Below are 26,497 nucleotides of genomic sequence, written 5' to 3'. Positions count from 1 at the left end.
GTAGTGTGGGTTCATGGGTGGGAATGGGGAGGCGGTGGGACTGGGGAAAAATATTTGTACAGTGTTCCCTCACTACTTTGTGGTTCACTTTTCACGGATTCGCTGTTTCGCAGTTTTTCAATAAACTCTAAAAGACTCTATAAATCATAAAAATTACAATTTACAGCCTAAGGAATGGAGGAAGGAGAATCCAAAGAGAGATAAAAGGAGTCCAAGCGGCAAAGGGAGGAGAAGGAGGAGATTTATCAACCCACGATTGGTTGAAAAAGACTTAAAATAGTGTATAACTACTAAAATAATGCATAAATATTAAAATAAACATAGCATCCCTACTTTGCGGATTTTCACTTATTTTAGGTGGTCCTGGAACCTAACCCCCGCAATAAGTGAGAGAACACTGTATTTTGATTGTGGAATATCAAAGATTGTATGTTTCTATATGAGTGTGTATATGTGTGTGTGATACATATCACAATAAAGGGGGAGGGGAGAAAAAAAGAGAATGGAGCAATTCAAATGAACACTTTGTGGGGGGTAGCTAAAATCCAGGCTCTAAGTAGTCTAACATCATCTAATGTAAATATTTACATTTTTAAAACAATTGATTTCAAGAATTTTTAAAAAGAAATTTCTAGCGCTCTGTTTCTTAAAATGTGGGTTGTGACACCAAATGGGATCTCTGGTCCCCTTAGCTCAAGGATAAGGTCTAGAAGAAACTGGCAACAGTAAACATTTTCTGACCATCACCTAGTGACTGTTTTAAACATTTACCCAAACCTGTTGTGCAGGGTTTACAGTGGACTGTGCAAAAGATGCTTCAGCTCTACTTCATAAAAAAGGAAATCAGCTTCTTTACCAAGACTTTTACTGATAAAATTTTTGATTTGTTATCAGTTAAAATTTGATGTTATACTTATTTCATATAGCTATATATCTGGAGTCATGCAAACATTTCTTGGGCCACAAGGGATTTTGAGTGGAAAAGTGTAGGAAGTTTTGGCCTAGTGCATGTGTTTCTGAAAAGAGCATCCTGTCTTTTTCTGGGCAACTACTACAAGAAGCTAATGAACACAGTATCTACTTTGGAAATGTCATTTACCCAGAGAAATGCTGAAGCTATGATTCAGTGGAAATTAAAGTATTCATTCAAAGTTTGGAAGTTCACATTTTAATATTTGACTTGACATTTAACTTAATTTCACACATGTAGTGCATGCAAAGAAATACACATTTTAGACATAACTTAGTAAAAGGTATAGCAGAAGCATACGGTCCTTTTTGGTTAAAATAAAACGTATTACAGTTAAAGTTAATGTTGACATAAATATAACTATTTGACATTTCCTTATTTAAAATGAACAAAGTGGCAACAGTTCTTCCGTCACATATTTTGACCAACTGGGGAAAACCTTAATCTGTAAGACAAAAAATGGACTCTAGATGCTAAGTAAAGCAAGCTTTTTTTCTATAGAAAAATATTTCTACAGCTTGGAGATAAAGCAGTGGCATGGCAGTAATGAATTTTAAGAAAGTGTATTTTTAATGACAAGCATTTAAAAAGCAAGTTTGTAAAGTTGCTTACAAGTTTTTCTAGAGAAACAGCATATAAAATAAGAAACTGTCAAATAAAACTAAGGTAATAATGTTGTCGATTTGAATAATTGTTGGGCAAGGGCTTTAAATTCAATTTACCAGATAACAATGTTTTAGTTACCAGTGAGAAAAATCTACATGCCTCCATTTGATTTTTTAAATATATAATACATTTTTATGGTTACATATTAACTGAATAAACTGGAATAGCACATCTTTGAAAAAATATCTAGAAAAACTACAATTATTTGAAAAAGGACTATCTAAAGTTAACGTAATTTTCCATGATATATGTAATGTTTCTCCCTTACAGGAACTGAAATGAAGTTGTACACTTGTTCAGAATTGCATGCTTCTTATTGTGAATTTTAATTGATCATTTCCAAAATATATTGCAGTTAACAGTAGAAAAATACTATATATTACTCACATTTTGTATAGTTAATTGACCATGAATCTCAAAGAGTACCAAAACCTTCAGTCTTTTGAAACTACATTGCCACTGCTACATTATGTAATTAATTGAATAATGATCTTCCTACGAAATAATTATGCATATAATTTGACATGGAAAAAAACAGCTGATTAATACAGTGGGCCCTTAGTATCTGCTAGGGTTTGGACCCCCTGTGGATATTAAAATCCGTGGATGCTCAATTCCCATTATATACAATAGCATATTAAAATGATGTCCCTTATATAAATTAGCAAAATAAAAGTTTGCTTTTGGGATTGGGAGAGTATTTTCAAGCTATAGGTGGTGGAATCCATGGATACAGAATCTGTAGGATACACAGGGCCAACTGTACTAAGTATAATGTCAACTTTAGAATCACTTGCTCCAAGGAACAATCCAGAGGCAAATTCCTATTATCTGATTTACAAACTCTATAAAGGTGTTCAAAAGGCAGTTGAATAAAACATGAGGATTAGGATAGTGCAAGCTCTGCTTTTTGTGTGTGCATCCTTTCCGTCATCTTCCTCCATTTGAAAAACAGAAAAGTGTCTGGAATTTGGAATTGTGTAAGATTCAAATGAGATTGCGAGCTCTTAAGAGATAGAGCAGGTTTTTCCCTTCAAAATTCACCCTTTTATATATTGGGCGTGTGATAGGAATTTTGACAGAAAGGTTATAGCTAGCATCCCCTTCTTGTTTCTTTATTCATCAGGCTTTAAAATGCCTCCATAGGGCTATGGCGTTTCTCCAGATACTGACTTTTAAGAAAGCTTATATTGTTCTTTCAGCACCCATTTTCAAACCGAGTTTGGAACTGGATGCAAATCTGCTGTTAAGGTGACTAGAAAAGATAGCATGTAAGCTTCATAGACAATTTCTCATGTGGCAGAAATTCACAGAAGTACATGTGTTCACTCATAAAACCAGATTGGAGCTGATACACATTTGTCTCTGGATTGTGCCGTAATTCTAGAATTACATAAGTCATTCTTAGGCTCCTCAAATGAATCAAGTCATCAGCTGAAGAAAACTGGTTGTATTTGTTTATAGCCAATGAACATTTGCTTGTTAAATGGCATACCTTTATTTAGCTTATATTAGCACATAATGAAGGGCAGACAGCCATGCAGAATAAGCTCTCTTATGTACTTACCAAGGGGTGCAAAAGAACGGACAGGGCTTGTATCCCTGCTACTTTCACGGCTGGCTTCCCGACTGCATCCCTGACTCACACTAGGTCGAGGAATACGACTACCTCGCGCTAGTATGATTCAGGGTACAGACCAACAGCAGCAGAGAAAGGGAGAAGACACAGAAAGAGTTGAATTTTAATGCAATCTTATTTTGTTTAACCTTTCACAAGAAGAAAGTTCATTCAAAGGTATCCAACTATGAGAACTGAACAATAGAGGATATAAACAAACTTTTATTGGAGTGTGTATCATAATAATTATAATAATATCAAAAATTCATCTAATTTCAGTGAAAAGAGGAGGTATTGAACTGCCTACACATGGATGCTTGAAAATATATCAGCAAACATAAATTACGTATTTTCATTTTTCTCCTAAAGTGTTCCTTTACACATCTAGCTTTTCATGAAATAAAACAGCCCAGTTCTTTATCCAATATACTATCAATCTTAGAACCTGGAATAACTACAGGCAGTCCCTGAGTTACAGACATCCAACTTACATCAAACTCCTAGTTACAAACAGGGGTGAGACAACTGGAAGTGAGAGGAAAATCTACCCCTAGTAAGGGAAATTTACCCCTGGAAGAGTTATAATTGGAAAAAGGTGTCTTCACAGAAGTTTTGCCACAAATCCTTGTTTCCATGAAAAGCCATTTTTTTCAAAATTCCATTATCACAGGGATAGAAAATGAGGTGAAATCTTCCAAATAGGGTCACAGACAGCAAATAATAATAATAATAATAATAATAATAATAATAATAATAATAATAATAATAATACAGGGGTGTTAACCCTTCCCTATGCTGTCCCAAAACTAAAAAAAGGCTGGAGTTACACTTAAAATGTACCTGTTTCAAATTGCACACAGAATAATCTTAAGAACAAGCTTACAGAACCTATCTTGTCTGTAATAACATTTTAGGCCTATGTTTAGAAAACCTGGACTTCCATCATATAATAACTATAGTAATGTACGGCGTAACAGATTCATACTATGAGGAAGCCTTACCAACTGACAATCTGGAAGGACTGGCTTCTCTGCTGCATCCTTGGCTACGAGGAATCTTGCTCCGCTTCTGTGCAGTTGCAGGACTGACTAGCACTCTCTGAACCCCAGTGTTCAAAGTGGAGAGGGTAGTTGTGGTCAAGACTCTTCCAGGAGAACCAGAACGGCTGCCAGCTAAAGGGAAACAACCAGAATGCTATACATAAATTGCACAATTTAATAAAAATTAAAAACTGAAGATCAATGCAACAGCTATGGTCAAACGAAATGATCTGAGAAGCTCTTTAGAAAAATCTGAAGGTAATCTGCAAAATAATCTGGTAAATAATCTGGAAAAGGCATACTATATTATGATAAATTTGCAGGCACATCAGTTCATGCCTTGAAATACTCTTTTAATGTTTTTTAGCTATCTTTACCACATTTGCTGTTGTTGTGTGTCTTCAAGTTATTTCTGACTTGTGTTGATGCTATCATGAGGGTTTTCTGGCAAGATTTGTTCTGAAAGGGTTTATCTTTGCCTTCTTCTTAAACTGTGAGGAGGAACTTGCCCAAGGTCACACAAAGAACTACTGAATCAGCAGCAACTACATATTTTATAATTATTATAATTTAAAAGTAATAACAGGCACTAATATGAAATTTTTTGGGCTCTATTAATGAATTTTTGAAACTAAAACTTTTTACAGGACTATGGATATTCCAGAAACATCTCAGGAAATAAATCAACTATTTTACATAACGTTGGTGACATTTCCTAGGCAACAGCAACAAGTCTGGTATGGCTAGTGGATTCTCAGGTAACTTCACTTCCAAAAGTAGTCCCCTATTATTGTGCTATTTAAAGAACCAGTCTAGAATTTGGGAAACTGGTGGACACCTTGATGATATCTATGAAGATGTTATATGGTAATAATGTATGTGCACTGAGGGACGTGATTATGCTAGAGCTAGGTAAAGATAAAGGTTTTCCCTTCTCATTAAGTCTAGTCGTGTCCGACTCTGGGAGTTGGTGCTCATCTCAATTTCAAAGCCAAAGAGCCAGTGTTGTCCGTAGACACCTCCTAGCTTATGTGGCTGGCATGACTGCATGGAGTGCTGTTACCTTCCTCCTGGAGTGGAACCTATTGTTCTACTCACATTTGCATGTTTTCAAACTGCTAGGTTGGCAGAAGCTGGGACTAACAGTAGGAGCTTACCCTGCTCCCCGAATTCTAACCATTGATCTTTCGGTTAGCAAGTTCAGCAGCTCAGCAGTTTAACACGCTGTGTCACCGAGGGCATCCCATGCTAGAGCTAGCTTTTTAAAATTGCACACATATGTATACAAATTTAGCATAGCATTATTTTTAGAAATACGATTTAGAAATTGGGACTATACATTATAAAGCTTTATGTGCATCTGCTGAGAGAAAGGAGAGCTAACTCGCTTTCCCATTTACAATGCCTTCATTTATACTGTGTGCCTTGGGTATTACTGGTTTTGTTCCTGCAACTTCTGTGAATATTCAAAGCTGTGGATGCTCAAATCACATATACAATGGCGGAGTACAATGGTGTTCTTTATATAAAATAGAAAATACTTGGTGTGCAGCAAATTCAAGGTTTTCTTTCCCTGAATATTTTCAAGCAGTGATTAGTGGATGCAGAATCCATAGATATGGAGAGCCTACTATATATTTCCAATACTTTGATTACTATAGATTTCATTCAGTTCCTTTACCTTAACATTGCACAAAATCTTATTTCACTAATAAAAATAGAAACTATCTGGAATGTTTAAATCTATTTTAATAAATTTGTCTTCATGTGAGATAATTTACAACATAATATTATAATAAACAATGATATTTTTAAGCATACCACACCAGTTAGAACTTCTCATGCAAAATCTGGCTAATATTTGGAGCCAATAAAATATAGACTAACATTACAAAGCCTCCCCCCTACCCTGCCCCCTGCAATTTACATGGAAGAAATGCAAATATCTACACATTTAAACCATTTCAAAAGAATAAAAAATAAGGAAAACAGGAACAAGATGGAGGATGATGGGGCAAGACAATGCTCCATGCAAATGCTAAGTGGGCATTGTTTGCCTTTAGATATAATATGTAATAGGAGAGCAATTCCCAAACTATATACTTTGTCAATTGGTGTGTAGTGAGAAATTACATGATAGGCCAATGCATCTACTTTCAATTAGTATCTGCAGGGAACAGATATTTTGTTTCTGCAATTTGCTGGGCACAAACTACACACTTTTGGCATACCAGAATTACGGTACTTGTCGTCTGATGATGATTTTTGCTGCCTATATGCACCAGTCACTATCCTGAGCTTTTTGCTTTCTATTCAGTGGGAAAATGCTGAGGCCATGCTTAGAACAATGGCACACAGAGACAGGCAGGAGCTAGGATCTTTTGAGGCTAAAGTGTCAGTTCAGCTTTCATACTTTCAAACGGAATAATTTTGGATACAAGTGTGCATCTGATTCAAAAATTAATGTATATTTCAGCTATCAGACATTTGGGAAATGCTACAGCAAAATGTGCTTGTCAAGACAGGAATCTATTCAGCAAAAAAGAGATGCAATTTAAACCCAACAAGCATGTATCACTTGTATAATTTAGCAACTTAAAAATGAATTTTGATTTCTATATTACTTGAAGACTGCAATCCTACTCTCACTTATTCAGAAATATGTTTCACTGATGCAGTATTGCTCAGAATAGAGTTGATTTAACAGTTCAAAATTGATTTTCTCATCCAAAAAGTGGCCAGTTCACTAATAAGGTGTCACACTTTCAATGGCAATATATTTTTAGGTTATCTTTGTAAAAGGAGTCCTGCTCAATTCAGATTAACGTTCAAAGCAAAATTCATATTCTTAACTTCATATTCTTGTGTTTTTAATAAAATAAATGGAACCTTGGGCATCAGGAATGAATATATATATATATATATATATATATATATATATATATATATATGATATATATATATCATGTCACATTTATGGTGCAAATAATATCCTGGTTGTGCTCAATGTCATATCTGTTAACTTTTAAAATTATGAAAATTGCATGTAACCACTATGATGTCTGATAGGGCAATGGGTCACTCCACTGGCAGACTGCAGACCTACAGAAGATATCACATTTACTCGAGTATAATGCACTGTTGAATGTAATGCGTACCTAACTTCTGATAGTGCAAATCACAAAAAATAGATGTAATGGTGCCCAACAGTGCACTCATAGCATGTCAGGGAGGCAAGCAGCATGAATAATGCTGCCATCAGGTTGAGGCTGGCAAATTCATTGGCGTCATGCTGTTCCCAACTGGCCTCATTCATCAGACCTTCAGAACTGAGGGGGAGGTTTTGAAAGTTTCATGAATGAGTCCAGTTAGGAACCACATGGGACTGAGCATGGGGGCAGGAAGGGGAGGAAGAAACTCTGAGGGTCACTTGGGAGCCAGGATCTGCCGCTAGGCATCAGGAACGACTGGGTCATCAGTCGATTCCTCCTCCTCCTCCTCCTTCTCCTCCCGACACCATGGAGCCCTGAGGCTACTGCTGCTGCTGCCACAACCAGGAACAGCCTCTTCACAACTCTCTGCATCCCTGTCTGGACTCTGGGATTCTGGGTTCCCTCAGGCCTTTTCATGCAGGTGGGTTTATGTGCATGATTCTAATGTGTCATTGAATTTAATGTGCACCTCAATTTTGGCAATGTAATTTAGCCAAAAAAGGTGAGCATTATGTCTGAGTATGTTTAATATTCTGGTAATCTTGGATAGTGAATTGGGATCTAGCTGAGTAGCCACCATCTGTAGAGTGCTGATTCATCATGCAGCCAGCATGTGGTGACTGACGATCTGAAGAGAGAATAAAAAAGGGAATTACCTCATATGAGAAAGAGAGAGCGAGTGTGAGGGAGTAAGTTTGGCGTTAGGAGGATTAACTGGAGTTTGGAGAGACCTGTGACTTGCTGTAAACAGCCTTTGTGTATCACAACTGAATATATAAAGCCTTCCTGTGTTTGGAACAAACAACTTGTGTGGTGTCTTGTGTTCCAGCAGAGATTTTCCTATCACAAGTACACAGCTTGGATTCTTACTGCTATCTGCAAGGGAAGCTTCCAGGACTCTGCTGAGGTAGGAGAGATCCCTGACACATTCTACTCAAGTAAATATGGTATTTGTGGCCAGTTTGCAGTAGTAATAATAATATAATCTAGGTTAAAATTCACAGTTTGAAATGGACTGAGTAGACCTATAGGAAGCGATATGGCTTCAATTGTGTGTTGAATTCTGACAACTGATTTAGGTGTTGGAGCTCTTCCAGCAGGTCATTCCATAGTCTTGGGGAGGCTGATGAAAAGGTCCTCTGGATGACAGTTGCCAGTTGGATTCTGCCTGGCGGGAATAGCCCCCCCCCCCCCCCGAGGACCTAAATGTCTAAGGCTCTCATTCCCCAGCTCAACTCTTTGGTGGGAGTCCCCCCCTCCCAAATCTTCCGCATTGCACATTAAGAGAGCAGGAAAAAAGAGCACCGAAGTCTACTTTTTCCAGCTCAGCTGTGTGACTCTTAATTTTATCTAACTCACTGTTTCTTTAATTCCATATGCAAGCACAAAACATGTGCGACTGTCACATATCACAATCTATGCTTTAAAATGGAATAGTTACGAAATCTGAAGCAGCCTTCAGATTTAATAGTAATGGTAATTACAGTGTTCTCTTCATGAAAACCTTGTAACCATTTCAGACATTTACAGGATCCCAAAATCTGTACTTAGCTTCTTCCTCTCTGTTCATCTCAATTCACAGCCCAATGATTTTAGATTTTTCATATTCTCCCCTTTCCAAAAAATCTATATCTTCTCATTATATTTGGACATATAATAATCTAGCATATATTCATATTTCTGCTGAATAGGAGGATCCTGTTATGATATATGGCCAAACAACAATGCACACACAAAATCTAGAAAGCCTTACCACCAGACTGTGGATTAGCAGACTGTGATCCTGAACAAGTGTAAAGGCAGGAATAGGGTAAGGGTTTTCAAATCCATGAAGAGGGAGGGAGCAGAGTAGATTAACAATGGATGGCAAATGGAAATAAAGCTTTAGTCAGTTCGCATAAGAGAGAAGGGAAGTGACACAAGAGGGTCCAGCGCTAAAAGCAATGTATTTTAGTAGCTTTCACAGGCTCAGATGTTCATATATAAAGCACACAGAATGTAAGCTGCACACAATCACAGTTCTTCAATTATCAAATAAAGAACTGTATAGTAATGAACAACTGGTATATTTGCTCAAGAGCTTTTGAAAGATTTGTTGAAAGAAAATGTAAGTGCAAGTAACAGTAAGTTTCACAGTAACAGTAAAATAAAAGGGAAGCCGTGGTAGTTGGGAACAGAGGAAAGAGACATTCGTTTTTGGCATGCAAGCAAATTTAAAGATACAACTAATGATATTTGCCCAACTAAAGCACACCTTGTAACATCTATGTGACCCTGGCCCTTCTTTATGTTTGGTTCACTGTGTGCTTGAAACACCAAAGAAAGAACAAATCATGATACTGTTCTAGGACTAATTTTCATATACTCTTGATGAGAAACAGCTTTAGAATGCCATACATAAGTCTACCATCTGACTATTGCTTAATTTCTTATTACTAATTCAAAATTTTATTCTTATTACTACTGTAATTCAAAGTTTAAAAAACTCTGCCATTAATAAAGAAAGGTTTAGCCCTATCTCTCAGAGAATGCAAACTGAGAAATTGGTTAAGAGAATAAAAAATGAAAACAGCAGTTTCCAAATACATCAATGCACCACACTGGCTCTACACTTTGATTTTATTAAAACCTAGTGATTCTGTACCAATGAAGAACCCTGCTTCTGCCAAAAAATTCCCAGCGGCACACAACGGGATTAGATGGGGGGAAGCTGAGACGGTGTGGGGCAAGAAGTCCCCATGCCCCCTGGACAGGCGCCACCAAGATCACTGGGATTTGTGGCAATACTTGGGAGATTCTGGCGCCACGTGTGAAGAAGTCCTTAGACTCCAAGCAGAAGTTTAAATAATCATTTATGAAAATGGTTGAATCTTCTGGGTTTTTTTTTTGCTAGTTTTGTCCTGGAAGGACTTCTCCAGGGTGTGATGGGAGACATCGTGCTCCATGGCAAAACTGCCAAAAACTTGTTGCCGCCAAAGAAAAACAGCCCATATGAAGAGGTCCCTAGTGACCAGAGCTGTACTTTCAATCAGTAGTTCCAAGGGGAAATATGTGTGTGTGTGTGTGTTTAACTCACTAATTCATTATTCCAGATGAACATTTTATGCATGTTTGGCAGGTTCTCGCTTAAACTTTTGAAACAACTGCCTGAAATCTTGAAAAACAATTTCTGGTGATTTGGTGAGCAGTTAAAAACAAATCTTCTAAGGGCACTATGCTAACACAAAATATATTGTACAATTGCTTGTACTTTTTTGAAGACTGAGTAAATAAAAGTCCACAATGTAGCCAGTAATTCTGCAATCACACATTTCACTTGGTGATTTAGGAACTACATGGCTCTTACAGATGAGCTCAAGGCCATAATGTATGCTGTGCAACTGGCTGCAGAAATGAGACTTGTTGATCAAAGAGTTTATCAAAAACTTACGTAAATTTTGTTAATATAAACATTAATTATATAAAGCTGAGGTAGTACAATACTAAAATAACTTATACCTCTATTTTATGCAGGTAGAAATTATTTCCTATTTCTTAACCACTTTTCTAAAATTACATTCTTTCCAAAAGTAGTTAAAGTAGAGTAGACATTATATTCAGTGTCTTTAGGTTTTAAATACAAATTTAAATACAAACATTATATAATGCTTCAAAATCACTATACAGTTTCCAAAACAACATGACTAGATGTTTAGGGAAAATGGGTTTGAGCCTGGGTCTCCTGCCTTAATCAGTTAGCTTGAGGGGATAAGCCAGTGGAGGTGAATTGCCCCTCTAGTCTTTCTGAGAATGCTTATTTTATAATTTCAGGATGCAATCCTATACAAACCTACCTGGCACTAGGTCCCACTGAACTCAGAGACATGCACTGGATTACATTTTAAACCTTTTTTTTTTAAAAAAAAGCAGCCATGTAAACAAGAACAGTACATTCTAAATCTATGCCATTTTAGAAAGTTTTGTCATATCAGCTTTCACACATACTCCATCCCTAGCTACATGATGATGAGGAAATTAAAAAAGAATTACTTGACTGTTTTACTGTAAAGAAGCAAATGTAGAATAGACTGCCCAAGTATCTTGACAGATACTTCTATCATGAAATAATAGAAGCATCTGTCAAGATATTTGGGCAATCTAGATACTTTTATCATGATATAATAAACATTGATTTTTTATAGTCTTCACATTTCCCTAACTTTAATACTTTTGTTCTATGATTAATGAAGCTATTCTGTGAGATCTCGTATCATATCCTAACCTAACCGGCTAGTCCCAAAAGAAGAATACTTAAAAGTTAATATGATATGACTTTCACTGTTGTATATTTCACCTCATTTCTTCACTAGTTACTTTAGATCAAGAATGTAGACACAGGCATATCTACAACACTTTGCACTGTAATGGTATTCCATGTGCTATGCATAGGTTACCCCAGAGGAGACAACAGAGAATCGAGATGCTACATTTTTTGAAAAGTTGAAGCCAAAGAAACCCTCCCCCCAGAAAATCAGAATTTTTATCATAAGAAATAAAACTTCTTTGCAATTCAAGAAATAGAAAAAATGAAAACAGAAACCATAAATTTTGCAATAAATGAAATCTCATATACGGCATTATTTTGACAAAAATATTCTCATCCAGCAACAATTGTAAGGACAAGGCTAGTAACACATTTGAATAGCACTTATTTCATTTCCTTAATATTTTGCCTTTCTATCAATGCGAGATGCAAAACAGAAGTAGGTTTTAGTCAATTCTAAGAAACAAACAGCAATTACATCCTCAGTAGTGTATTATCTTCACAAATTATGAAGTCCTTCTAAATGCTCATGAAAAGCATGACAGCACCAGGAGAAATATCTCTCCTATGTTTACAATATACATAGGAATTGTTTTCTAAATGTGTATAGAGACTTGCAAATATTTATACTATAATAGTTCCTGGGATTTTAAGTAAATGAAATGTCTCAAAGACTACTAATTCTTTAAAAAAACATTAATTTAATCTTTTCTCGTTCCCCCAAAGTTTCCAATTTTATCACATGAAAAAATGTTCAGCGGGGAGGGGTCTATTGAATTGTTTCTCTGCCCCCTTAAATCTTCCCACCTTTCACAAGACTGGCACATGTGTTCACATATTAAACATATTCTTAAAATGGAGTAGCTGGATGGGGATGCCACCTACATTGTCACCAAAGTTCAGCTGGGGACATGAGAGAAGCCTCCAACAAGATGATAAAACATCAAATATCCAGGTGTCCCCTGGGCAACGTCCTTGCAGACGGCCAATTATCTCACACCAGAAGCGACTTGCAGTTTATCAAGTTGCTCCTGATACGGAAAAAAACAAAACAAAACAAAAATTCAGCAACTGCCTACAGAAATAGAAGCTCTGAAACATAGTGAGGTCTAGACTGCAACCAAAATTTGGTTGCCACTGAAATAAACCAGAATTCTCAAGATATGCCTCTTCCAATGCAAAACCAAAAAGTACCCACCTAATCATTATGTTCTCTGCTTTAGTACAACATTGCTGAATTTTTGTTATATTTTTTGTTCTGTCTAATTATTATATCTTTTAGATAAAATGATCTTCAAATAAAGTGTTGTAAATGCTTAGGTTGGTAGAAGACATGATTTATATTGTAAAGAAAGTATGGTTGCTTACCTGTAACCGTGTTTCTCCGAATGGTGATCTGTGGAATCCACACATATTGGTAATTCCTTGCACGTGTGCAGCCTGATCGGAACTTTAAACAGCTGAGTCTAGTTTGGCTACAGCCCCACCCACCTTCCCCTGAAGGTATATAGCCTCAGGTGGGGATGTAGCCCACGTTCCCTACCGCCGTAGCGGCAGTTGAGAGAGGCATGATGTGAGCGGGGAGGATGGGTGGGGATGTGTGGATTCCACAGATCACCATTCGGAGAAACACGGTTACAGGTAAGCAACCATACTTTACTCCTCATGGTGTCTGTGGAATGCACACATATTGGTAGATTAGCAAGCCACTTACCGAGGATGGAGGGCGTCATGCCACTGCTGAAAACAGCACCGCTCTCCCGAAGGACGCCTGGCGCTTGGACAGCAGATCCACCTTGTAATGTGACACGAAGGTAAGAGGTGTCGACCAGGTCGCTGCCCTGCAGATTTCCTCCAAGGGTACACCGCGGCCAAAGGCTGTGGAGGCCGCAACGGCCCGCGTGGAGTGGCCCCTCAGCCCCGAAGGCGGCTCCTGTCCTGCCAACTGATAGGCGAGCTTAATCGTGGCGATCACCCACGCCGACAGCCGTTGTGGAGACACTGGGGTCCCCCTGGCGTCCGCCCTATACTTTAAGAAGAGGCGGGGAGACTTCCTGAATTCCTTTGTTCGCTCGACATAGAATGCTAATGCTCTGCGGACATCTAGCAGATGGAGGGCCTGCTCTAATGGAGTAGCAGGTTCCTGGAAAAAGGCCGGGAGCACGATGTCCTGTGCCGAATGGAATAGGGTAACGACCTTGGGGAGGAAGGCAATGTCAGTCCTCATCACCACTTTGTCCTTATGGAACCTCATGTAGGGGTCGTCGACGCGCAGGGCGCAGAGTTCACTGGCGCGTCTCGCCGTCGTAATAGCCACTAGGAAGGCTGTCTTCCATGACAGGTGGGCAAGGTCAACTGTGGCGAGAGGTTCGAACGGGGGCTTCGTGAGCGCCGAGAGTACCAGCCGTAGTTGCCAAGCGGGCGGCGGGAGGGCGGAAGGTGGATAGGTGTTTTTATAGCCCTGCAGGAAAATCTGAACCATGGGGTCCTGGAAGCAAGATGTGAGGCCACGGCGCTTCCGATAGGCGGAGATCGCTGCTAGGTAGCATTTGACAGAAGAGAGCGCCATGCCCCTCTGCGCCAAGGAGGCGAGGAAGTCCAACAAGAGGGGTATTGGCGCGGCTAGCGGGTCAGCCCCCCGCTGTTTTACGAATTCTGCAAACTTCCCCCCACTTATAGGCGTATGACCGCTGGGTGGACGGTCTGTGCGCTGCTGCCAATATGTCCAGCACGGCTTTGGAGAACGGCTGGGGCGTACTCTCCATGCCACCAGATGAAGCCAGTGGATGTCCGGGTGGCGAATTGTGCCGTCTTCGCTCGTCAGGAGATCTGGTCGACGGGGAAGGTCGTGATGACATCCGTCTGTCATGGCTGCCAAGAGGGGAAACCAGGGCTGGCGAGGCCACCAGGGTGCTATCACGATGGCGTCCGCCCTGTCGTGATACAGCTTGGAAACAACCCTGGACAGGAGCGGAGTGGGCGGAAACACGTATAGGAGAGGGCCTGTCCAACGGAAAAGAAACGCGTCCCCGAGGCACCGTGTGCCCTCCGGCTTCGCCCCCCAGGCGCAGAACAGGTCGCACTTGGCATTGTGCTGGGATGCGAACAAGTCTATGGTTGGGCGGCCCCAGCGGCGAAACACCGCCGCTACCTCGTCGCGGTGTAGAGACCACTCGTGGCCACTGGACGGGGTTCTGCTGAGGTGGTCGGCCAAGGTGTTGGAGTGCCCTGGCAGGTGTACTGCCGACAGCAGGATGGCGTTCCCCACGCACCAATCCCAGATTGTCATGGTGAGGGCCAGTAGGGCACGGGACCTCGTGCCCCCCTGTTTGTTTATATACCAGACCACCGTGGTGTTGTCTGTACAAACTTGTACTGCATGCCCCCGCAGGACATCCTGAAAGGCCTGTAGGGCCTTGTATAGAGCAAGGAGTTCTAGGAGATTGATGTGTCGTGTGCGCTCGGCTGGTGTCCACTGGCCACGCACGGCGAGGCGTCCGGTATGGGCGCCCCACCCGAGGGGGGAGGCGTCTGTCGTGATGGTACGGGATGGGTCCCGAACACGGAAGGGCATGCCCTTGCAGGCGTTTGTCCTGGACAGCCACCAAAGCAGGGAGTGGCGGACGTGCGGAGGTGGAGCGAGCAGAGTGGAGGGTTCGTCTCGCAGCGGCTTGAAGCTTCGAAGGAACCACGACTGGAGGGGCCGCATCCGAAGGCGGGCCAACGGGGTGACCGCCGTTGTTGATGCCATATAGCCGAGCGCGGACTGGATGTGGTCTGCCCGCACCGAGGGCTGGTGCCTTATCCGCAACAGTGATGAGCGAAGCGCGAGAAAGCGCTCCTCTGGTAAGTATGCCCTCCGGGAGGTCGAGTCGAGGAGAGCCCCGATGAATTTGGTTCTCTGTGACGGCTGGAGGTTGGATTTTGTGTGATTCACAACCAGCCCCAGGCTCTGGAGGAGTGAAAGAGTGAAACTAATATCGCGTAGGAGGCGGTGGCGGGACCCCGCGACCAGCAGCCAGTCATCGATGTACGGGAACACCGTGACCGCCTGGGTCCTCAGGTGTGCCGCCACCGCCGCCATCACTTTTGTAAATACCCGGGGAGCCGTGGAGATCCCAAAGGGGAGGACGCGAAAAGAAAATGCTTTATTGCCAATCATAAACGATAAAAAACGATGATGTCGCGAAGCTATCGCGATGTGAAAATAAGCGTCCCGGAGGTCAATCGTCGCGAACCACGCCCCCTCCGGGAGGAGAGGGAGAATGGTTGCAAGCGTGACCATCCGAAAGGTGGGTGCCCAGATATAAGTGTTGAGGGCTCTTAAATCCAAAATAGGGCGCTGACCTCCGCCCTTCTTTGAAACTAAAAAGTACTTAGAAAAAAATGCCCTTGAAAAGGAACTTGGGTGCAAGGGGACTACAGCCCCTTTATCTAACAAAGTGCGCACCTCCTGCCATAAGACTTCCGATGGCAGGGTGGCCCTAAGGCGGCCTACAACGGGCCGTGTATGGAAATCAATTGAGTAGCCATTACGGACTACATCTAACACCCACCTATCCGTGGTAATGGCGGCCCACGCCGAGAAAAACTTTTGCAGGCGCGACCCAAACTTAAAGTGCACCCCTGGGAGGGCCTGACGTCTTTCCAGCGTCGTAAGGTTAACAAAGGAAGACGTTAATGAAAATAAAAATGAATAATCGTGTGGGGCGGGTGCCCGAGAGGGCGGCCGGGTGGCGCTAAACGCGGCGTCTAGACTGGGATTGAAAACGGCCCCTACCCTGTTGCCGAAGCCGGGACTGCGGAGGCTGGCGGGCTGTTTGAGGCGACGGCGCCTGCGGAAAGGGCCTGGCGCCGACATTGTAGGGCCTACGAGTGTAGGTGCTCGAGGGCGGCCACCTAGCGCGGCCTTGGTATCTCTGGGTGGTGTAGCCATATCTGTTAGCTGCCTGCCGAACTTCCTGTTTATGCTTCAACTTCTCGTCCGTCTCCGGATTAAAAAGACCGGTGTCATGCGCGGGAAGATTTTCCGCAAGAGCTCTGCCCTCTTCCGACAAGGTTGATGCCCGTAGCCAAGCGTGGCGTCGGATTGAAGTGGAGGTGGCAAACATCCGGCCGGCCGTGTCTGCCGTATGTTTAGCCATGTCCTTCTGCGCTCTAGACAGTAGCAGGGCTTCCTGATGTATCGCTGAAGCATAGGCTTGATGCTCCTGAGGGAGAGAAGCCACATAGGTACCCATGCGTTTCCATAGGTATTCTTGGTATGCTGACATATATGCGCCGTAATGAGCTAGGCGCGTAACGAAGGCCGCGCCGGCGTGAACCTTCCTACCAAGACCCTCCAGCTTCTTTCCCTCCTTGTCTGCGGGTGAAGTTTGAGACCTAGACCCTCTTCCCCGGGTCATATCCGCCACAATAGTGTTGGGCTGCGGCGGTTTGGCAATCCAGGGAGCTGATGTCAAGTCAACCTTGTAAAGCAGCTCATTCCTTCTGGATACCGGGGCTACGGATGGGGGCGCCACCTCCGGAGTTTTGGTCAGTTGTAGAATGTACGGAATGGCCGGCAGCACCGTGGCTGGGAGCGGGGCCTGCTGTTGCTGCTCAGAAGGGAACAAAAAATCTTCCACAGGCTTTTGAGGGGGGGCGACCGGGACTTTCAGGGCTTTTGTAAGTCGTGACAACAATGCTGCAAGAGAAGCCGCATCCGCCGTTACAGGCGTCTCCACCTGAGCCCCCTCATCCTGCTCCCTTAGAGAGTAGGACGTATGGGATCCAGAAGCAGACATATAGTCTAAGGCCTGAGCATCCATGCTTGCCTCGGCACGGGGGGCCTGCCGCGGCGTCGAGTCGCCCTGAAGGGATGGGACTGGCGGCTGGGCAGTATGGTCCTCCGGAACGAGGACAGGCCCGAAAACATAGGCACGGCCTCCCGGTGAGCGGTGCACAAAATCCTCACGGCCCGAGTAGCCCCGGTACAGGGAGTCGCCGTGCCATGTTACTAGGCTGCCAGAGCCTGCTCTGCGCCCCGGGGAGGAAACAGACTGTGGGAGCCCGGCCTGGGACGGGCTCCTTGAGTGGAAAAGGGAAGGCGGAGGCGATGGCCTACACGCCACGTGGGCCGCGCCCGGGCCTTTTCGGAAGGGGGATAGCTGTTGCTCACCCCAGGCCTCCGATCCCGCGGCGGCGGCCGAGTGCCGCTGGATCCGGGGGCCCGGTTCCGCGGCCTGAGTTCCATCGCGGGGGCCCGCCTCCGCTTCGGGGAGGGGGGCCGCACCCGCTTGAAGGCCAGAAGTCCCTGGCGTGGCCCAGCCGGCCTCACGCGGCCTCTGCGCCGCGGTGGGCGGGGCCTGTGAAGACCCGGATGTTCCTCCCTCTGGCGCCGGCCGCATGGTCGCTGACGCTGAGCTCTCAGCGTCCCTGCGTCTCTTCTTCTTCTTGCGGCCACGCTCCTCCCCCGAGGCCTGGGGAGAACGCGGCCGCTGCGGGGATGGAGAGCGCGGCCGCTTGGAGGAGGAAGCCGTTGGAGAGGTGAGCGGCTGGCATGGCTGGGAGGCGGGTTGGGAGGCTGAAGGCAGCAGCCGCTTCTCTGGCTGCGCCGGGAATAGCGCGCGCTCATATAAGAGCGCCTTCAACCGAGCCTCTCTGTTTTTCCGGGCCTGAGGTGTAAAAGCCCGGCATACCCCGCAGGTCTTCGTGGAGTGCGTCTCTCCCAGACAAAGGAGGCATTTCTCATGGCCATCTGAATCAGGGAGATTCCCTCCGCACCCCGAACACTTTTTAAATCTAAGAGCCATAACGGCTAGCTGGGCCTGAGCCACAATGTCTAAGTTAGAAGCCAAACTAAACTAAGTTCCTCAACGCTGCTGCGGCGGCAAAAAAAGGAACGTGGGCTACATCCCCACCTGAGGCTATATACCTTCAGGGGAAGGTGGGTGGGGCTGTAGCCAAACTAGACTCAGCTGTTTAAAGTTCCGATCAGGCTGCACACTGCAAGGAATTACCAATATGTGTGCATTCCACAGACACCATGAGGAGTAAGTAGGTTTCACAATGGAAGAGAAAATGAACCCAAACATTCAACATCTAGGCGAATCATACTTAAAAATGAACTAACTCATCAACTGTGCAAGGAATCTCTCTGGCTGAAATGAAGAAGTTTTAAGGTATGCTGATTATAGCCTTATTATCAGAGTACATGCTAGGAATCTGTTTATAGCAAGCAAAAAATGCAAAAAAAATTCTTAAAATATTCACTGTTCAAACAACAATAGAGTCTCAGCCCTCCACCAAGATTTTTTTTTTACCATTTTCAAGGTTCTTCTTCTGCAATTTGAGAAGCTTAGAAAATAATTAAAGGGGGTTTGAAGAAAATAATTCGCATTTTCATATCTATGTTTAAAATGTGGCTTTTTGAAGGGCACAGCCATTAGGTTAACTTTCCATGTAGTTTTCATGATGGGGAAAATGGCTGTTGAAATATGCCCCACAAATGTATATCCCTCAAAAATTACAAATAGCTCCTTTCAGTAGTCCACATGGTACAAGTTTCCTTAGATGTGAAAAACACAATGATGACAGCTACCTGGCTTTCACTGCAATGATTACTGCCAAGGTTTTAGAAATGAGCAAAGGGAGGCAATATAATGTGATGTGTCATCTTACTGAGTTGAAAGCCATGTTGTGGTGCTGTTGTGTGATAAATAAATGCAAGTGTCATCAATTTTTAGATGCATAATATTTGGCAATCAGGCTGCAAATAAACAATAAACAGCCACATTAAATGTTTATCCAGCCAAATGCTATGGGGATATTTGCAAGGGCAAATGACAAAATGTGCCTGCTAAAGGAAATTACCGTTTGAATTGGAATAAAATCCATTTGTTCTCTATCTTAAATACATAAGATTCCTTTGCATCATTACTGTTGACATATTATACTGAAGTCTATCTAGTGGAAATATAGGGTAGTTCAGTTTTGATTGGAATGCAAATTACTAAAGTGTTGCTTCATTTACAGTTATTTTAAAACTCTGTTTTTTAAATAGCAACTTCCTTCTTATGTTTAAACTTTGTTAAAGTTAACACCACACGAACTATAAAAGACTCCAAAAGCATGCAGACTACTGAACCGAAACACTGAAACACTGAAAAAAAATACCTTCATTTTTGTCTGGCGATGATGAACCTATGGCACAGAACAACAACTCAGTATGTAGTGTTTTTAAAAATTATATTTTGACCATATCCTTTGCTCAATTATTTGTATTTGTGCATATGGTTTAATATTATTCACATGTAAAAGAATAAGCATTACATACGCTGAGACTGAGACACAACTTTTGTTCGACTGCGGCCTCTGGAATCTGTCTTTGAGTTTCCCAGACCAATAGAGGGTGTTGAAAGCTTGGTTCTTACACGTCCTATAAAGCAAAAACAGAAATCAATAGATCAGAGAAATAATCTTTGGGGAGCATTACAGCAGGTAAAGTACACTGCAGATCAGGCTGCCACTCATCTAATCAAGTATTTCTGATTCCAAATTCCAAATTAAAATGTTCATTTAGATTAGTGTACTGAAAGTATTAGGTAGGAAAAGTTGTTACGTGTTTTTATGACAGCATAGATAATATTGCAGAAATAGAGATTGCAAAAGTGCAACATATTCCAGACTACTCAGTAACTTGAATGTGTGCCTGTAGCAGTACTTTCCAAAAGTGCTTCATGGACCAACCAGTCCCCAAGAAATCAGCTGCTGGTACTTGGGAGAGTTTCCAATAAAATAACAAACAATGGAGGCCAGAGGGCACAAACATGGCTGTTTGCTACATCAAATAGTTTACAAAGCACTGCCTGGAGTGTATTTTGAGTAGTCAGTTTGTCAGTGAATTGGTTTCTGGTATAATAAATTAATGCATAATTAAGACAGCAGACTTTCCCCCACTCTTCCTGGTTTAAATCTTGTATTTGTTTTTACTTCTCCTACTGGTTTAGCTGTCAACAACAGTTAAAGAACTGAAGTCTATTATAATGTGATTATACCCATGGAAATAAGTTTCAAACTTCACTAAATATACTTTCTTTATGAGAAAAAAGCAGGAAAATGTAAAGCAAAATAGATAAATCCTATTATCGCATATTGAAGCTCAAGGCATGTATTTCTTCTCTTACAAAGAGAAAGATTAAACCTGTTTCAAAACTATTCACAAAATATCCACTATAGTGAAGCTTAAGGTAAAGGTAAAGGTTTCCCCCTGACATTAAGTCCAGTCATGTCTGATTCTGGGGTGTGGTGCTCATCTCCATTTCTAAGCCGAAGAGCCGGCGTTGTCCGTAGACACCTCCAAGATCATGTGGCCGGCATGACTGCATGGAGCGCCGTTACCTTCCCGCCGGAGCGGTACCTATTGATCTACTCACATTGGCATGTTTCTGAACTGCTAGGTTGGCAGGAGCTGGAGCTAACAGCGGCCACTCCCGCTGCTCCCGGGGTTTGAACCTGGGACCTTTCGGTCTGCAGCTCAGTGCTTTAATGCACTTTGCCACTGGGGTCCTATAGTGAAGCTTAGTAGCATGGATTAAGACTATTAGGAAGTTTAAGGCTGATTAAGCAACATACTACTTGACACTTCCCAAAACACATCTACTCCAGGATATAAATTTAAGACTTGCTAGTGATAATGTTGAGCATTAAAACAAAACACAGATGCAAATCAAATATACCAATGCAGATTGAAAAGGCACATTAGACAGTGCTCAAGACTTTTCCTATAGAAAGTTTTAGTCACCCAAGTAGAAGATAAAGTCTGCTGAGTCTATAAAACGAGAGCCAGCATTAAAGCAGTTATTCACTCAGTTGATTAGCAGTATCATCATTGTAAAATTCCATTATGCACAAAGAGGTTGGGCTTGATGGAGCCCATACAGTCACACCCATGCAATGACAGAATTTCCTCCATCCACTGTAATGGGGTGAAAAGGGAATGTGAATGCACAAATATTTTGACCTTAAAAATGCTGGAATACAAAGTGCTACCATTCTGTCATAAAGTTAAATAACCAAGAAAATTGGATTTTGCTTCTGTTATAATAAAAGCCAACCGATTGTTCTGGTTGCTTTGAATTAACAAGTTTCCTAATTAGTACTGCATAAAGAGTTGTCACACCCGTCAATAATCCAAAATGGTAAATTATCTCACACAGTCAAATGTTTCGCCTGTTCTCTGAAATGGCCAAACACTGTACAAGAATGACACTATGTGCATAGAAGATTATTTCTATTTCATTTTGTTATCATTTGTTAACAAGAGCAGAAGGAATGACATTATTCCCTCCATCCATGCAGCAGTTACTGGTAAAGCTAGCAGTACAAATGTTTTTTCATTGCTTATTTGCTTTTTGTGTGTGTCAGGAGCAACTTGAGAAACTGCAAGTCACTTCTGGTGTGAGAGAATTGGCCACCTGCAAGGGCGTTGCTCCTGCATCAATAGGGGAATAGCGTCTAGATCCAGGGAAGTTATGCTCCCCCTCTATTCTGCCTTGGTCAGACCACACCTGGAATACTGTGTCCAATTTTGGGCACCACAGTTGAAGGGAGATGTTGACAAGCTGGAAAGCGTCCAGAGGAGGGCGACTAAAATGATTAAGGGTCTGGAGAACAAGCCCTATGAGGAGCGGCTTAAAGAGCTGGGCATGTTTAGCCTGCAGAAGAGAAGGCTGAGAGGAGACATGATAGCCATGTACAAATACGTGAAGGGAAGAGGGAGCAAGCTTGTTTTCTGCTGCCCTGCAGACTAGGACACGGAACAATGGCTTCAAACTACAGGAAAGGAGATTCCACTTGAACATCAGGAAGAACTTCCTCACTGTGAGAGCTGTTCGACAGTGGAACTCTCTCCCCGGGGCTGTGGTGGACGCTCCTTCCTTGGAGGCTTTTAAGCAGAGGCTGGATGGCCATCTGTCGGGGGTGCTTTGAATGCGATTTCCTGCTTCTTAGCAGGGGGTTGGACTAGATGGCCCATGTGGTCTCTTCCAACTCTACTATTCTATGATTCTAGGATGTTTTGATGTTTTTACCATCCTTGTGGCTTCTCTCATGTCCCCACATGGAGCTGGAACTGATACAGGGAGCTCATCCGTGCTCTCCCTGAGTTGGATTCGAACTGGCAACCTTCAGATCAGCAACCCAACCTTCATGTCATCATTCCTGCCAGCAGCAGGACTGATAACTTATTTGCTATAACTCTACCATATTTTCTTGGGAGAGTTAAGTGGGAAGTATCAGGTTGGCATGGGCTGCACAATGAGTATTTATACTCCTACTCTCCAGTCAAATGTGAAGAATCCTATACTCCTTGGAAGGAAGAGCAGTGTATAAAAAAGGTAAAATAAATGACTAAACTGTAAATGTAAATGTAATTGGCAAATATCCTGACAAAATGGGAATCAGTGACAATGGGAGAGGATAGCTGCCCTCCAGAAGTTTCCTCTTCCTCAAACCAAAAGTCTTCTGGAGCAATTGGTCAGACAGAACATAAAGTTATAATAGGGTAGAGGGGAGGGAAATTCCACTGTAGATGTTGGTACAAAACTGACTTTGGGCACTCTTGTAAAAAAGGCTAATGATCATGTATTCCGTCATCATGGCATTAATTGTTTTAAAAATACCTGACCATTATTTGACAAGACTTGACCCATTAACGAATGGACAAATGTCCAACTCTAATTAAATACAGCAGTACTTTAACACCAACAGAAAGTTTCAAATGCACAAGAAATAGTAGCACCCGTTTCCCAAAAGCATGACTATGTCTGTCAAGCGTATTGACATTGTCACTGAACATCTTTAACAAGGACAAGGCAAAAATCAAAACTATAATAAAACAAAAATGCATTTTTCAAATAAAAGAATCCAGACATTTTTATTGCCAATGGTTACTTTGAAACAATAACACAAGGTTTTGCAAATAATGATTATAGCAACAAAATATTATTAAGTAAGCCAACTAATAAATTAACCCTGACAGTCGCATAATGGACTACTGTACTCGGTACAAGGCTGCTGCTTATGAGGATGGAAATATTAAGGTGGAAGCATGTGCTCTTTAGCAGAAGATATATTCTCTTACCATCTTCAGAAGCTGTTCCTAAATGGGAAAATATTAAAACAATGATATTCCAAACAAATGATTTGCATTATAATCGACAAATGAATTGTGTGGCTTCTTAGTGCATACGCAAAAGAAAGTGTATTGTGCAACAATGAATTTTAGTTCACTGTATTTTTCAGTGGAATTCCCCTGTAGAATCAAAAGCTATCATTGTTCCCGCTAGATGAAAAAAGCAGTGTTGCATGTATCTTCTGGCTATTATTACATAAAACCATGTTATGCTAAAGCTGTAGAACAAATCTGGAATAATGTAAGAAATAATACCAATCAGACAGATTCACACACACATCAAAATCCAAAGCTATCTTTGAAATTAGTTATTCATTATTTGCAAATTATAGCTTAGATACTAAATCTGAATAAAGCTATGAAAATAGATGAACCAGAAATTCTACTTTATATGTCAATGCCTACATATAAAGAAAAAAACAAGTGTGATTATATTATCCACATAAATATAACTAGGGTTTTTGTAGTCTTAAATTATTTTAATCATGGTTGATGGAATGCTCTTGGAAATAACGGCAGTGGGACCAATATTGGAATATATTTTTTCCACGTCTGTTGTAGAAGGGTTTTTATAGAATTTGGAATAATAAACATGGTGAAAAACACTGACAAAATCCGCACCATTATTGTATTTATGAAAATAATGCATAACGTTGTCGCAGTTTAAAACATTTTTAATTAGTTTGAAAAGATATCATTCTTAATACAAAGTGTACAATCATCTTTAATCAATAGAAATACTGAACATTTTCAATTGAAAACGTTTTTATCTCACACACACACACATATATACATACATACACGCGCACACACACACACACATCGTATTTCATCACATAATAGTCGCCATTGCGTAACAGTCTCATCCCTTTTCAGGGTTCTGTTTTCAGTATTTTACAATTCCTCGCATAATAGTTGCACCCATGATTGAGATCACCTTCCTACTGTAAAGATTCCCTTCCAGTTACTTGCTCGTCTATCTGCTTGCTCACCCATCAGCCCACCATTTAACTTATTCACTCTCTCACTCGCTCACCCAACTGCTGGCTCACTCGTCCATCCATACTCTCACACACACTCACTTGCTTGCTCAGCCATCCCCTTCCAGGAACACCACTTCAAGCTCAACCAACCCCTTCTGTTAACTCCTCTTGAAGGGGAGGTCTGCTCATTTACAGCTTGGGACTCACTTGAAGAATTGTCCGCAGGAAATTTTCTTTTCTTCCCAAAACATTTCACAACATTTTAGCAACATTTTAGGGAAGAATATACTATAGAAAATCTCACTGATCATATGTAAATAACAGTACATTCCTAAAACTGCAAACTAGAATGCAAAGTAAATAGATTATCAATCAAGACAAATTTTGCAAACTTCTATCAACTACTGCGTCTACAAGTGAGTCTAGAAAATGAGAATTAATTGTTCAGTTAACTATAAGTTGCTAAAATAATAAGATTAGATTCTTCAGAATATAAAAAACTAGTTAGATTAAAAGATGCACATTGTACTGGACTACAGAGATATGAATATGTAATGTTTTAGTGAAAGTTAGATATATACGGGTGATTCCAAAGTACAAACATCAAAATTGTTATGTAAATATAAGTCTCAAGATTAGTAGTTTTCTGAAAATGAGACAAAAGAAGATCTTACCATCCATCTTGTCAGAAGTATCCTCTTTGTTGAAAGAGCAGGCAAAGAAACAGGGAAAACTTAGTGTGTTAGACAAACAGTGTTGACAAAGGAGTCATAAAACATTCATTGAGGAAATAACATTAATATGAAAAGTCAACAGTCACCTGTACATTAAAGTCATGCTTTTGCTAATTTAGCCAGTTAGCAAATTTCAAATTATTGTATACAAAATTTGTAATATGCTATTTGTATCATCTTTGTTAAAACTGAGAGCTTTATTACTATTCCTTTGGTTTTTGCCCAAATTGCACATAATAATAAACAGTATGATTTACTTAACAAGTTGTATTGTGAGGGTTGAATGGGGTTGGATTCAAATTAAGTTATCTGCATTTCAGGTCTACTGAAAACATGATTTTCATTTTAATTACCCTGTATATGCATGTATATCTAGAAATTTTAGTCAAAAAATCAACCCCCCAAACCTGGATCAAGCAGTATTTTTGGCACCCCCCCCCCGACAAACCAATCACTGAAAAATAAAAGGTAGAAGGTAGAGGTGAATAGAACACACACACAGCACATATGGTCCCTGCATATGTGTTTGTGTGTGTGTGTGTGTGTATGTATCTTATATATACATACACATACACACGATGTGGAAAATATGTGGCAAGGTAGATAGATAGGTAGGGAGCCACGGCAGAAGAACCTTCCCTGGAGCAAGGCCTAATAATAATAATATTAATAAATCATCCCAACAAAGGATTCCCCCAGGCAGGAAGCAGCCAAGCAACTGAAATATTTATACCTGCCTCCAACAGACAAGAGTTCTTTCTTTCTCCCATCCTGGGCATTCCACAGATATATAAAC

The 26,497-nt window shown here is 41.5% G+C and overlaps 2 protein-coding genes across 48 annotated transcripts in view; both read right to left on the bottom strand.

The window, feature by feature from the left end:
* clasp2 (cytoplasmic linker associated protein 2) overlaps positions 1–26,497 on the bottom strand; it is a 223,911-nt gene that overhangs the window by 44,393 nt on the left and 153,021 nt on the right. For 14 of the 47 annotated variants that reach the window (XM_062958266.1, XM_062958273.1, XM_062958269.1 and 11 more), the window contains 5 exons: positions 25,642–25,665; positions 23,934–23,951; positions 20,127–20,228; positions 4,256–4,426; positions 3,204–3,311 (listed from right to left, as the gene is read on the bottom strand). In XM_062958266.1, the coding sequence (XP_062814336.1) occupies positions 3,204–3,311; positions 4,256–4,426; positions 20,127–20,228; positions 23,934–23,951; positions 25,642–25,665 (423 nt within the window). Of the gene's footprint in view, positions 1–3,203; positions 3,312–4,255; positions 4,427–9,259; positions 9,290–19,966; positions 19,994–20,126; positions 20,229–23,933; positions 23,952–25,641; positions 25,666–26,497 lie in introns of all 47 variants that reach the window. The other 33 variants (XM_062958261.1, XM_062958283.1, XM_062958265.1 and 30 more) reach the window with 10 other exon arrangements.
* On the bottom strand, positions 17,674–18,562 carry LOC134292654 (serine/arginine repetitive matrix protein 1-like). The gene has a single exon (XM_062958314.1). It carries the CDS (start codon positions 18,423–18,425, stop codon positions 17,808–17,810), a length of 618 nt encoding a protein of 205 aa, XP_062814384.1. The 5' UTR covers positions 18,426–18,562; the 3' UTR covers positions 17,674–17,807.

Source organism: Anolis carolinensis, chromosome 6, assembly GCF_035594765.1.
Source record: "Anolis carolinensis isolate JA03-04 chromosome 6, rAnoCar3.1.pri, whole genome shotgun sequence".
Lineage (NCBI taxonomy): Eukaryota > Metazoa > Chordata > Lepidosauria > Squamata > Dactyloidae > Anolis > Anolis carolinensis.
The sequence above is the reverse complement of the archived record's forward strand: the minus strand, read 5'-3'. Positions and strand labels throughout refer to the sequence as shown.

Coding starts and splice junctions, on each gene's coding strand:
- LOC134292654 (XM_062958314.1), bottom strand. CDS start 18,425: ATGAGCGCGCGCTATTCCCGGCGCAGCCAGAGAAGCGGCTGCTGCCTT.